At 46.3% G+C, this 15,141-nt stretch overlaps 1 protein-coding gene across 5 annotated transcripts in view; it reads right to left on the reverse strand.

Moving 5' to 3' along the window:
- CABIN1 (calcineurin binding protein 1) overlaps positions 1-15,141 on the reverse strand; it is a 117,690-nt gene that overhangs the window by 32,553 nt on the left and 69,996 nt on the right. For all 5 annotated transcript variants that reach the window (XM_082325091.1, XM_082325092.1, XM_082325093.1 and 2 more), the window contains exon 31: positions 1,771-1,934. In XM_082325091.1, the coding sequence (XP_082181217.1) occupies positions 1,771-1,934 (164 nt within the window). The remainder of the gene's footprint in view (positions 1-1,770; positions 1,935-15,141) is intronic.

A 15,141-nucleotide genomic window follows, 5' to 3' on the forward strand; every position in this document is an offset into this window, starting at 1 on the left:
AAGATAGGGCTATCTACAAACGGAGAGAAGGGGAGAAATGGGGAAGGAAAAAAAAAAAACAAAAAACAAAAAAACCCCAAAAACCAAACCCAGAGCAAAACAGACAACCAGAATTACAGTTTTCTTGTATCAAGCCTTCTGTGCCCCTCAAATACCAGCTTTTTATTCAAACCTTTTCTTGAAAAAGAGTATTAGTCACACAAAGCTATCTTGAACTGTCAGGTGATTTTCATGTTCTGGATAAAACGTGCATGTGAGATTAAGGACATCAGCAAATCCTTTCTCACTGGTCGTATCAGTTGCCTTTGAATCTAGGTTTTTTAGAGTTAAAACACTGGTGTGCTAATACCTTTTTTTCCTATTTAGTATTATAAAAAAAAAATATTGTATGTGTAAAACTTATTCGCTCTGTGGCTTCCTTTAATTTACTAGAGCATTGTAGCTTCACTGTATTCTGACACAATGCTTTAGTCCACTTTCAAGGAAAACATTTCCAGCCATCAATCCCACCTAACTGAGTTTAATGGAAAACTGAATTTCTATTTTAGAATTGGCTGGTTTTAATGAGGGCTAAAAATCAAGTAAATAATTTTGAAGGGTACTATTTCAGTCAAAAAGCCAACATTTTCAATAAACATCTTTTCCCTCTACAGCATTACATTAAATTGGTAATTTTATGGTTTGCTTTTCAGACGAAAGATACATTAGTTCAGTAATAACTAAAGTTCAGATAAAAATGCCTGTTTTTAAAAATAGGGTTGTAACAGGCATATACCAGACACACCCAGAATATTTGCATTTAGAAGTTCCTGTAACGATTGCAGTTCACCATGGCTGGCACTGGCTGATCCAACAAGTCAAATTACTTGTTTGTTAAATTCAGTCTAGACTTATAAATAACATAATATTTTTAGTACAACTGTGGGCTTGCTTAGGACAGAATTTAAACCTTCTATGGTCCAGCATTTCTGATATGCTAAAAGTCAAAGTATTTTTGGCTTCGCGTTTTCTGAACATGTGGTGACATATTCCCAGATATACTACGATCTATGCAAATTCACATGCACTCACACTCAAAAACACATGAAGAAACCCTCGATGCCTCCAACTTATTGTCATCAATCATTCAGTTCAATTTCTCAAGCATTTGCCAGAGACTAATTTCAACGTTTCCCACTCGGGAAGCTACTAGAATTTTACCTCAATTGCTTCAATGTTTTCCTTAGATATTCATTTCAGTGTTCCCATTGATATGAACCCGTATATAGCTCACGTTAGATGGCTTCTTTTTTCTTCAGTAAGGTTAATGCAATTAAAATTAGATCACCTCTGAATAGGATAAGCTTTTTAAATAGCACCAGCTGCCAAGAGGCCGGCCAGCATCGCTCGGTCCCGGACTCCAGGAAGGCAGGAGGCCCGGGCTGCGACCTCCGCGCTGGGCACGGCTCGCGGGCCGCAGGCCAGCCGCGGGGCGCAGAAGCCACGGTGCTCTGTCCCACCAGCGGTCCCCTCCGCAGGGCAGCGGGACTCCAAGGCTGTTAAGGCAGCCGTACGGCTGCTCTGGGTTTCAAGAGAAATGCAGAGCAATTCTAGACTCTACTGCGGAATTGTAACCCTGAGAAAAATCAGCCATCATTCCGCTGTATTCCCAAGGAAATCTGTCTAAAGACTTTTTGCCTAAACTAAGAACGCCTTTAAATAAAATAGTCACACAGTGAACAAAATACATTCAAAGCTTTACAAAGTAATGGATTGATAAACACATCATACTTTCCCTGATCGGGGGTCCTCTGTAGCATAGATGAGACTTTCAGCAAGGTGTTGTAATCCTTTAGTTGCGCGAGCACATTTAGCAGTAAGACAATAGAGCGGTTCATATGAGATGCAAAACTGCCCGGGCGGTCGATCTCATCCACGGGGATGCGCCAGATTCCCTGCAGAGGAGGGAAAAGAGGACGCCTCTAAACAGGGATCCAACTGAAAAGGACAGAAATCTTAAAATATGGGTCAGATTCCGCAGCATGCTGAATTTCACTGAGGGTCGGTGGAATAATGGACAGACAAACGTCCTTCAGAGAGGGAGATCTGGTGGATTTAAACTCGTCTGACTCCTGCCAGCAGCAAAAGAGGGAGGCTTGCAGCAGCCACAGCACACCTTCTAAATGCGCTTCTAACTATTCCCAGAAAAAAGCAAGCAAAGCCTAAATTACATTGTGCATTTTTCTTAAATGTCTGTGAACACGCCTTCCTAAGCCAAAGCTCAACTGCCATAAAAAAACGACTAACTTAAAATAAGTTTTCCTGGCCTGAAAGCTACTACTCTTGTGCAGCCACAGCAAGCTTCTACCTTCAAATAATCTGTTGCAAGTGTCTTAGGAACTTGGTTACTGCCTTGATATCATCAGTGTTCACCACAGCACCAACCAGTCCGATAGGAAGAATCGGATTCCTCAGCAATATCCATTTTCCAGTGGCAGATTCAAATACTTGTGCATACATCCTGAGCCTTCTAATTAAATTTCTGGGACAAGGGAATCTTTGGGGAGCAAGGCTGGAGACTGATAGAAAATATAATTTAATTATGGTTAGTCAGCTCAGATTTTGCAATGTCTAATAAGTCTAAGGAGATTTTTTTCAGGTGTTTCATGTGGATTCTGTCAACACACTAGTCACCGCATTTGAAAAAAATGCAACGCAAATACTACTGTGCATGTAACTTACATTATGACCTTTCACAAAAACTGCCGTTACATCAGTGCAAACCCTTCCCTCGTGCTTTATTCAGTTCTGAAACTTTTCCTGTAGCAACTCTAAGACGAAGACCCTCTGGTCATGTATACCATTTGGTGACGATGCAGGAAGAATAGTCTCATTGATAGGAGTACCTGACTGAAAATGAATTTTGCTTACCAAACCTGTTCAGAGAGCAGGATATACAAATATTTACTCTTTTATCCTTGTTTAAAGGTCTTGCTTTGATATTTTTAGCTTCACTTTCAGTGTGAGCAAAATTCTTCAGAACTTAATGCAAGGTGGAAGCAAAAAAAATGATTACTGCAATCCTAAGTGACATTTGACCACAAAAGCAGCAGATACGTAACCGGCCTGTCTACAACAGACCCTTCCCCTGCACGTCTTCAGAAAACCTGCAGTTCTACTCCATAGGATGTATAGGAACTTGGGAAAAAACAACATACAAATATCAGTGTTTTTAAATAGGAAAGAATGACTTCAACTAGATATAATGCACGGACTTTTCTGCCAAATTTTCTTACTCTGGCTTTTCCTCATGCTCTCTACTCTTACTCCCTAGTGATCATGGAGAAAGCCGTTTTTCCTCCTTGCTCCCTGAAGCTTTCTTTCAGACTTTTTTTTGTCGCTTCCCTTTTCCACAAAGTACCTAAAAGCGTACCGTGACTGACCCGAGGCACAACCGTCGCTTCCTCCTCTCCGCAACTACCAACGTCCACAGCCACCTTCTGCGGCTTGGTGGCAAAGATCTTATCTGCTCATGCAGCTCAGCAGCTCTCAAGCACGGACAGATCTCGTAGGTAACAGTTCCGTAAAACAGCACATACTTTATTTAAACAGAGAAGCTTTTTCTTCCCCCAAACTATACAATGACTTTCCTTTCAGGCTACAGATGAAACACACACATTCTGGAGATGATATTTTTCGCTTTTCTGCACATATGTAAACTGGGTTTCTGCCAAATCCCAAAACAACCGAACGCCTCAATGGCACCACATTGCAACAACCTACTTAGCCAATTTCACTATACAAAACAATTTATGGTCAACTTAGATGCATACTGCAGGAATGGAAGACAGCCAATGTGTAGGTTCCTGGTCTTTTTCAGCATTACCTCATCCTTCATCGGAATTAGGCAGATCGCTTGGAGGGAGCTTTCGGATACCGTATCTGGAACCAGTTGAAAGTCATTTCGCAGCTCCTTCTCGTGTGTCCCACGTACACGTTTTAACGCTACCCCAGAAATGACAATAACGCAGGAAAACCACTTCCCATGACAGAACACGCTAACTGCAGCTGGAAAGCCGCGAAGGCGACAGAGCCCGCCCGGTGGAAACAGAGCCGCGCGTTCGGGGAAGGCCGCTCCTCTGTCCTGCAACAGGGCGCGCTGGAAGAGCTCAAATTAAAACTCGCACTAGAGGTGTTTACGTTTACTTTATCATTGCAATTACAGAGGAAGGTCTGATTTTAAAAGGAAAGTCGCTAACTTTTCATGTGTTGACTTGCAGTTTTACAAATGCGAAACAGCAGTAAGTCGGATTCCTGCCCTATGTTACATACCTGCCTGTTTCACACGCAGCCTCCAGCCAAAAGCAGAGAGAGACCTGCCGTCAGGAGTCAGAACAGTCTTCGTTCCACCCACTGTGATTTTATTAAGCAATAGGCAAAACACTGATGTTAAAGTGAGTTATCAGAATGTATTTTATGAGTGATGTTGAATTCTTTTTAAGATTGCAATTTGAGTCAGAGACTCAAGAAACAAACCGTCTCATTCAAACCTCTCCCAAAGAGAAGTTTAACTAAGCCCATCAGGCATGAATTCTTCCTTCCCAAGTATCAATAACCTTCAGGACGAATATTTCTGAATTCAGATCACACACTGCAACTTTTTTAAAAACATAGCCTAGCAATCAGCTTTTTAAACGAGACTTAAGAAAGAGACAAATGCAAAGCTTGTAATGAAATAGCTGGGGAGGAGACTGCAAAATGTTATTCAGTTTGAGTAAAATTAAAGTTTTCATATCATCATTTGAAAATTCAGATCTGTTAGCGAAGTACCTCCCTTGAAAGTACCCATACCGAGGAGTGCAGATCCTTGTGACAAACATTTGCAGTTCTTCGAAAGGTTTTGTTACTGATCATCACCACTCAGGTCACTTGAGAAAACGTCTCCGGCTCTGGCGACCAAAAGGATTTTAGATCCAACGCACCGCTCCTGTTTGCTGGCCCCCGTTCCCGTTTGCTGGCCCCCGTTCCCGTTTGCTGGCCCCCGTTCCCGCAGCTGAAAGGTTCTCCTCCCCCCGCAGCAGCCAGCAAAGCTGTTTACACGAAACCAGGGGAAGGAGCAAGACGCTTCCAACAACTCCAAAATGCCTCTCAAGATCCAAAACATCAAGCCACTCTCCATGCCTTCCTGGCTAAACAAACACTTGGCAAGAGCTGGGGGCGGGGGAATCAAGCCTGATACGCACTGCTAGAAAAAATCAGCCTGGGAGTACGAGAAAATTCTGTGGATAACAATACTGAATTTTACATTAAGTATGAAACTGAATAATGAAGTCAGTATACCATACTCCTGACGACACTTTAAAAATTTTCAGCTTGAAACTTGCTGCACAACCTCGCCTTGCAGAAGAACTGAAGAGGGTGAGGAGAGGACGGTGCTGCAGAGGGTTTGTGAGCACGAGCCCCAGCAATAGTGGTTACTTTCTACTGCAGTCACTGAAAATAGCAAGGAAGGAAGTGCTTATTATTCCTCCACGCCGCTCGCTCCAGAACTTTACGGGAGGGGATTCCCTGGGGCTTAGGAATGCCTCTCCGAGGAGGAAAGGCTGACAGTTCTTAACAAACCCCAAACTTCTCCGGGGACAGCTGCTGCTGACGCGGCAGAGCTTCAGAGTAAGCCATTTTCTAAGCAGAGATCAAACTTTCCTCTCTCAATGCTCCATGATTTCTCTTCTTAACGAAATGGAGAAATGCTAGTCATACTTCAGATGATCCGATTCACATATAACAAGCAAACACATAAACCGACCACTGCTGCAAATAGAGACCTACAATCACTTATGACTCAATTCCCTCTTTTTATTCTTTTTTCCCAAGGGTCCCAGAAGTGCAAGTTGCACTGCATACAACAAACTCGATTCTACTGCTGCCTTCAAGTGATCAGAGCAAAACCAAACACTTCTTTGACCAGTACTTGTTAACCTCAGTAATATCCTATTAAGACAAGGCTTTGCTAAAACCGAATCTAATTTAAATATTTAGAGATTGTTATAAAACATGACAAGGCCAACAAACCAACTAATGAAGTGGTGCAGAGAAGCCACCAATTAATAATGCAAGAACCTACACAATATTTTAAAATCAGAAGTTGAACTAAGCACAATTGCATAATCCCTGGAAAGCTCATGCTTTCCTAAACGTTTTTATTTTTTTAAGCCTACGTTTTAATACAGGGTTAAGCACAACACACTGAAGTAGTACTGGCTTTACTCATGTCCTCTCTTTGCGGTTATCTAGGTCAACGTAAGATCTTGCACCGGGGGCCTGAAAAGGAAAGGAATATGGTTCAAGCTGAATGACGTTCCCACTCTCGCCCTTTTCAGGTAAAGCAGGGCCAGCGCAGCCCCCTGAATACCCCTGCTCCTCGCCGAAGCAGGGCTCCGCTGGGCGCTCAGCCGGGCGCGCTGCGCTGGCTCGGCTCGCCACTTCCTGCAGCTCCGAGCGCAGCCCTCGAAACCGCGGCCCCCCCGGCGAGCGAGTCACTAAACCGCCTTTTCTCGCCCCATCTTAACACCCCGCCGGATCGCCTACTGCGTTACTCTGTCACCTGATTTTGGCTTTGCTTCTTTTCTACAGATAATCCTATTATTTTTCTTCCTCGATTCTTCATTTCATCCAGACTGCTGTTCAGTGGAACAGCTCCACCTCTGTGAACGGGAATGCGAGTGGGTACAAAAGTATTAAGAAATGAAAGGAACTATACGCAGAACATTAAAGTTGTTAGCTGCGGGGACTTGTGTCATCAAGGTAAAAGAAGCAGCCCCTGCTTTCTGTAACTTCACTTATTTCAGAAAAATCTTACAAACTTTTCCAGAGTATTTAAGCAGCACTCCTCTTGTCTGCTGTTAGTCTTGTTCACGTTGTGCAGTAGCAGAATATAAAAAATAGTATGATAATAAATAAATCACATTTTATCAGCCTGGAAAAGGAAACAGAAATAAGGCAAAACTGCAGCAACTTCCTTTTCCTAAGCCAGAACCAAGCAGGATCACAGTTCCTGGTCTACAAGGTAAATAATGTCTATTTCTTTTTTTCTTCTTTTTTAAATACGCACAGACTCGAAGTGCACGAACAGCACGTATGCTTTCTGGAAGAACTGTGGAATTCTGCAGCATTATTTTAGCAAGAAAGCAGCATGGAAAATACTGACAAATGAAAACGCTCCACATGCTCTAATTATCATATGATGATAAAGAAACATAATGGACAATTTTCACCTCTTCTTTCTCTCGAAGTGATGTTAAATTGGTTTCAACCCTACGAAAGGAACACCCAAGCCATACCTGCCTGGAGAGACTGTTATGTGCGAGCACGAGTCAGGGGCACACGCAGACAAGGCAGGGAAAGGGAGTCGTTTCCTCGCTGCATAAGCAATTACATAAAACCAGAAATGCCTTGTTAAGATGATGAGTTACAAGTTCAGGTGGAATGAGTGAAACAGAAACCGAGGTCTACGGAGAGCCTTTGCAAAACGTTGGGTTTGGCCGCTTGCCAGGCTGAATCTGGAGGGTTTTGTTCACTGGGTCAGGAGGCTGGAGGAGTTTTCACTCAGATGGTTCCCATGTACCATGTGATTGCGCAAGGATGTCAACAGAAAGGCACGTCGTCTCTTTTTAAAGGGAAATGGCTAACTCGACTATAAAAAAAGAAAATAAAGAATCCACCCTACTCCATGGCTACAATGGAAAGAAAGACAGAGAAGAAAGCGAGAAGGAGCAACAGGCCATCCTCTTAAAACCTGTTTGGAAGGTGCAATCCTGTTCCAGCAACGCCACAGCCGCGCTCCCTCCGCAGCCCTCCAACGGCGCGCCCCGGGCAGACCCCCCCGCTCGACAGCACCGGCGACACGGGAGGCGCGCGGTAACGCGCCGTCCCCGGCGTGAAGACGACTGCTCCAGGGCAGCGCCCCCGGCGCCGGCGGGGTTCCTGCCCCAGAGCACTCTACCAACCAGTCCCTAGATTCCCTCTGGCCAGCCCCTCATTCCTCTGCTCTGAAAATCTGGGGTGCTAAAGCAAAGGTGGATTTGAAGATACAGCTGTGGAACACAGTCCCCCGTCTGTCCGTCCGTCTCCGTCCCCCTCCCCCCGTTGCCACCAGGGAAAAAAGTTCTCGTTTAGACAGCTGGACAACTCCTCAAGCTGGAAGGTCAGTTATTGATAATGAGACTTTTGGACAAATTACTTTATTGTCCTTCCTCCAGAAGACGCTCCAGCTGTATTTTAGGAAAGAGAGAAAAAGGGATTGGTCAGGAAAGGAATTAAATTATCAGCAGTAACTTTATCCACTGTGTCCTGCAGCCAATCTAGGGTTTAAAAAGGAAAGAAAGAGGTTTGCCAAAGGGATGCAGAAGAGAGTTATCCAGAGATTTAGTCAGGCGCTTCTATCTACTCAAAAGAAAACACCAAGAAAGGTGCCTGCTCACCCATGTTGGAATTTCTCATTATGCCTTTGTTACTTCAATATCTTTTTTTGGGGTACATTTTGGTTTATGTCCCGTCCCTATCTGAAAGAGCCTGGATTCTTTCTTTGGGTGGATATAAAGCACCGAAGTCCAAAGAATACAGAATGCCTCTAGATCTTGTAATAAGCAACTAACTTGATGCAGAAACCTAATGAAAAAATATGAAACCCTCGACAGGAAAACTCTTTAGCAGGATTTTGCATTTCTTTAGGCATTCTCAGGGGCCAGATGCAGGAAGATTTCTTTACCACCAAAACAAACGGTTAGCAGGGCACATCTAGAGAGCGGCGGGGGTTCTGGTTTTGCCTCACAGACAGCCTTGCGTTGTTGTAAGAGGATTTTTCTGCTTAGATCTTTTCTGTGTATCTGCTGCAACCAGACTGCCTGGCATCAGACGCAAATGGTACCCAAAGCTAATGAAACAAGCTCGGTACAGCCCATCCATCTGCCTGGAAGTGGGCAGGCTACGGCATTAGCCCCCTGCAGATCTAGTAAACTCTCATTTTTCGAGAACATGTGGGTTTCATTTAATTTAAGTCCATGTGTCTATGATATAGACACACACATTTAATGATATCACCTAGAAACCTTTCACAGAGAGAAAAAAGGCGTCTAGGGGATGTGGCTCACCTGGGCTATTATAGGCTCCACACGCTAGGAACGACTCTCTCCCCTGAATCAAAGGATGATGAGCAAGTCACAGAAGATGACAAATGCTAGGGGAGATAAATGCCAACTACTAAGTCGGCAGGAGGCTCTGGACGCTGTCAGTGCCATGCCGAGGTCGAGCCCCACCACTCATTCTTCTTCCTAGAGCTGCTGCAGAACCAGAAAGAGAACTGGGGCCAACACGGAGCCGAGAGAAGCCATCGGTTCCCAGACAAGGGTAGGTTTCAGGATCATGGGATTTTTTACCTAGACCCCTACACTTCTGTCGCTAGAGTGACTGTCCCCATCTTCCCAGAGGTTACGAAGTAAACAGCTAGTAGCATACATGCACTTTAACCGGTATTAAGATTCTGTTTGGCAGGAGGAGGGTTACCTCAGCCTAATTTTAAGAAAATCAAAAATTGCTTCCAAACACAGAACTACCAGCTATCATCTTTGCCTACATCTGGTAACACCCAAAACCAGTGAACCTGGCACAGCGTATTACTAACGTTATCCTGACAACACTCCTGCCTTAAGTGAATACCAGAGTAGTACAGCCATAACAAAGCCTAGGTACGAAGAAGAGAGATTAGAAATACCCAGCAATCTAATGCAGGGACAGAAGAGTTAAAGCCTGGAGACAAGCCTCAAGTCTCTCACCCTCCAAAAGGCAGCCTTTCCACTTCCCTAACAACAGGGCAATGCTTAACGGAGAAGTCAGTCAAACGTAAGAGAGATGTTCAAAAGGATGTGCAGAATGGTACAACCTGTGGAACGTCCAAATGGGCCACGGGCAAGGCAGCTGCTACAAAGGAAAGACGACAGATTTTTCACAAGAATATCAGCTAATTTTCAAGTTGGGTGGATGAGTGCAGCAAAGGAAAAATGCTACCTGCCTTACGGGTACCTGAAGTTGCCTATTTCCAAACAGCTTACACTGATTCACCTCCTGCATCTAGTGCAGTATACGTGAAACTAGAGAAAAAAAGGAGGACACGAACTTCATAACATTAAGAGGTATGCTAATTACTGAGATTCGGCCCATTGTTAATGTAGAACCATGAGCTGTTCGGAGATTCTTCAGGCTGAAACACTGCAGTAAGGGTCTCCTTGCACAGGATGCCACCGTTTACTAGCTCAGTAAGCTTGAAGGATTTCACAGGATTTGAAAAAACACATTTTCACCTACTTAAATATCCAAGTTCTAGATGTAACTTACTGATTACCCAATACATAAAATGTAAGTGATTATCCTTTTAACAGCAAGACAGTCTCCACATACAAGACTCCATTGATTTTGAGTATTTTAAACTAGGCTGTCAGAGTGCTAAAAAGTTCTTTTAACAAAATATTCAACTTTTTATGCCAACAAAAACTGCTCTTCAATCCTACGTCCCTTACTTTTAAACAAACAAGATGCTTAGCTGCCCACTCCCGCCCCAGAGCTGCGACGCAGCATCCCTGCGCTGACAGCACGGCTCATCTCTCAGCTTGTAGACTCTCTTCTGCACGACGACACACACACACTAAAATATCAAAATGGGAAACTATAAAATCCCAGTGTCTGCAAAATGTTTCAGCATGTTCGTACAATGCTTAGAAAAAGTAACATCATCCCCCTGTATGTTTTACAAATATATCACCAAGTTAGACTCAAAATCTGAGAAAACAGCAAAAGCTAGAGTGTCTCACATCAGTAGCGCGGAGGAAAATGCTATCATTTCAGAAAACACTGATCAAGCACTCAATGTTCATTCTTGTCAGCACCAAATCACTCGAATACCTGGCATTAGGAGATCCTGCTGAAAGAGATCTTTGAGCCTCAAGGAACATAAATGAAAAGGCCCAGAGAACACTTGCTACTAGTTTCCATCACAGTTTTTGAAAAGAGAAAAAACCTCTAAAGCAGTATCACACGGCAGCTCATAAAATACAATCAAGTGATAATCTTTAAAACTACTGGAAAAGAGCCTTCAGCTTAATTGAATCTTGATATAAAATTTCATCTTCGTATAAAATTACCCAGAAATATTCTCCTTACAATACCTTTTGGCTAAGATGCATCCTTCAGACACATGAGTTTCTCTTATCTCAGAGCATTATGAGCGATCATGCAGCCACATCATCTAACTTTGGGGGACCACACAAGGACTTTTGAGTACATTTTTCCTCATCAACCTGTTGGGCATGGCTTCTCTCAACTGACCTGGTAAGTGTGAAAAAGTAAGTAGGTTTGAGGTGATGCAACACAAAACCAAACAGATTTGTGTACTGCACGTACTGCAGCTTGGGCAGGAAAGAGCCACGTCATCGTTAGGAGGTGACGTATCAATACGCAGCTCTAACGACTGCCTCTGGTCGGGGACTGGCAATGTCTCATCAAATTTTCGTTAGAGTTGTTATGACCTCAGACTCATGTTTCATAGCACACGAGCCACTGCCTTCAAAACATACACAGGTAGGGCTTTTTGCAGCTTATTTAGGAACAAATCAAGACCACGGAAGAAGCTACTAAATGTCACTGAATAGGCTGTGAAGCTATTTACAAAAACTAAGAAAGCTGCATATCGGAATGTAATGAATAAACGTCAATATTTTTAATAGCATGAATATAAACAAGTACTACCAAGCAGGAGAAAATATAAAATGCCATACATACCAGGAATGGTACTAAAAATTACATTCATCTGTTCACTATTAGCCATCAAATTCTAAAAGCCTTTTGGAAAGCGACAAGGATGGCACGTTCCATCACTGGCTGGTATTTCGGTACGTGCACGCTATCCGCAAGCACAGAGAAATACTTGCATCTTCATCAGTGTTGAGAAGAACAAAAGCAACGGAGAGGAGAGCTGAACTGAACAAAAATTTAAACTCCTCTAGTGTTCCAAGAGTTAAAACGACAGCAAGAGCTAGTAGAAAAGCCTTTTAATCTCAAATCAGAATCCTGTAAGATCTGACTAGGGTTCCCTACTCCTTTTTTATAACGCCAGTTTTATAAAGATACGTGTTTGCAAATACATGACTTAGTTCATATTTGAAGGTCACAGTTCTGCCTGAGGTTTCACACCGGCTTAGGGATGACAGAAGTACACATCCTGGATCTCAAACTGTTTGCCAGCTGAAGTTGAGGGCGGGAAGCAGCTTATTTGAAATAGGTAATAAGAAACAAATATCCCGTATTAGTGGTTATGATCCAGAAAAAGACATATGCAGTGGTAAAAAGGAGCCAAGCCTCGGAGAAGACATACTCCTCTCAAACAACTAAAGCTCTACGTGAGTTTGCACATTTCATCCTCCCCAATTAAGACCTTCAAATTAAGTTATTAGGAGCCGACGGATAACTCGCTGCGCTACCTCTTCTCCCCCCACTACAGCAGCGTCCATAGAACACTTCCCTTCTCTGCCCAGCAAGTGGAGGCCCTGAACAAGTCCTGACTGCTATAAAAGGCAAAAAATCTCTTACTGTTATACACTCCATAGCTAACCTCAGACTATCTTTTCTCCTCTGATACAGGAATTCATGCAACAAAAAAGAATGTCATTAACTCTGTTATTCAAGTATTCTACCTTTTTTCTTTCGGGGGGGCGGGAGGTGTTAACAACTAATGCTGTCCTGCTTTCAGAGACTCCCAGGGCTTCCTCAGCAATACAGGGTTTAAAAACAAACAAACAAAAGTAGTACTTTATCCAATTGTGAGAGTTAGCGGAAATGTCTAATTCAAGTAAACATTTAGGCAGCAGCCTGCCTAGCACCCCAAGTAAAGCTGACTGATCTTTGATAACACCAGGGGAACAAGACATTGCAGAGACGCTGTAATTCAATTCCCCTATTTACAGTAACATAAATCACAGTATACACGGGGGACCTCGATATTCAACCAGCAGCAATACTACAACAGCTCAATCCAGCACAAGGCACGGCAGTGACTCAGTTAGCTAGGCAGAAGGCAGGGTACAGTCTGCTGCTGTTTGATTTCAGGGATATTGCAAGATAGGAATTATTTGTTTGAGAACAACCAGAGTAATTATTGAGGGGGAGGAGGAGCGAGGAAGGCCTCAACATTTAGAGTATTGCAGACTCCGATAAAGATGCTAAAACCACACAAAAGTCCTATTACTGAAAACAACCAGAACAGTATCTGGGTATTCAAGATGTCAACCTGAACACGCTCCAATAAAAGAGACACATCCTGCAGCTTCCTGGGTAATAAAAACCTCCACAGCATATGCTTTAATTCCTAGATCTGCTTCATGCGAAATACCCACAGCACACACCAAAACCTGCCGTTGCACAAATAAACACATGCTGCAGTAAATTAAAAAAACAGAAACACGAAGCTGCCACAGCCAATGCCGCAAATAGCATGTGGCACTTGCTTTATGCACAACACCAGAATTTACTGCAATTAAGACATACGTTCTAAAATTACAATCACGTGACCACACAAAGCTGACTGGTTTTAGCAAACTGCTAATTAAATTGGAATCCTCTTATCCTCTCATCCTCTCGCTCTCTCTTTAGCTGAATGAAGCAGCAACTGCTACAGCATAGTGGCTCATGCAAAATAGATGCTGAACAACAGGCTGGTCTGTTAGGTCACCGTTAAGAAGGGGAATCTCCAGCGAGCCCGGCTGTCGTAGGCAGAACGGCGGAGCGCACACCAGAGATCGCAGCTGGGCTGCTCCGTGCCAGACAGGATCTGTACAGACCTACCGTCTCTTTTTTCCTCCAGACACGAAAGCCTCTCCTTGCAAGCTTTAGAGCCGAATTGAAAACGAGGGTGCTAAATAATTCATCCCACTAAGGGGGTGGAGGAAGGAGACCGAGAAATCCCAAACAATGCAGGCAGAAGAAAACAAAAATCCCTCACCCTTTCGGCCCCCCTTCCAAACTTCTCTCGGCTCCTCCGTTTCCCATTGCTCTCGGGATCCCCTCGGTGCAGCCAGGCAGAGCTGTCACAGCCTCCCGCCGAGGGCGAACCGGACCAAACGCGGGCTTCCCAGCCGGGGCGGCAAACGCCCTCGGAGCGCACCCCTGCCGCCGGGCGCCCGGAGCGCGCCCAGCCCCGGCGGCCCGGCCCGGCCCGGCCCGGGGAAGGGGGTCCCCGCGGCGGCGGCGGGCGAGGAGCGGCGCCCCGGGGAGGGTCTGGGCAGCCGAGCGGGAAGGGGCGCCCCGCAACGCCCCGCAACGCCGGGGAGCCGGCGGCTGCTCGTGCTCGTGCGGGCAGAGGCAAAGCAAACTTACTGCACCGCGGCCCCGGCCCCGCCGGAGCGCCAGGCCGGGCCCCGCTCCCCCCGCGGCATCGCCCCGCAGCCCCGCGCCCCGGCCGCGGCCAGCGGCGCCGCCTCCGCCGCGCCAGAGCCGCCCCCCCGCGGGGCTCCCCCGCCCGCCCCGCCCGCACTCACCATCACCGGGCGGCGGGCTCGCTCCGCCGGACCCCCGGCGGCCCGCCGAGCCGGAGCGCCCGCCCCCGCCGCGCCGCGCCGCCCCCGCGCCCCCACCTGACGGCGCGGGCCGGGCCCCCCCTCGCGCTTCCTCTCGGCGCGGGCTTCCTGCCGCGCGGCCGCTCCCCCCGCGGCGGGGCGGGGCGGGGGCGGCGGGGGCGGCCCGCTCCGGCCCCGGGCGCTGCTCCCGCACCGGGCGCTGCTCCCGCACCGCCGCCGAGCCCGGCCCGCCGCCGCCCCGCGCGGCAGGGACTGCACAGCTGCTCCTGCCCGTTTGCAGGCAGCAGGGAACCGCGACCGGCTCCCACCTGCGCCGGGCCCTCCCGGAACGGCGCCTGACCCCGCTTCGCCCCGCCGGTGCCGCGCCGGGGCCCTTCGCCTCGCCGCCACCCAAGGCCCGCTCCTGACCTATTTTTCCCGAGCGCGGCCGGTTCGCTCCTCTCCCCGCAGCGCCGAGCCCGCCCGGACGCTGGGAGCGGCGGGGCGAGGCAGGGGCCGCTCGCCCCCCGCTCGCCCCGCAAACACCCTGCCGCAAAGGCGGGAC

This window comes from Platalea leucorodia (genome assembly GCF_965183815.1).
Source record: "Platalea leucorodia genome assembly, chromosome: 12".
Classification (NCBI taxonomy): domain Eukaryota; kingdom Metazoa; phylum Chordata; class Aves; order Pelecaniformes; family Threskiornithidae; genus Platalea; species Platalea leucorodia.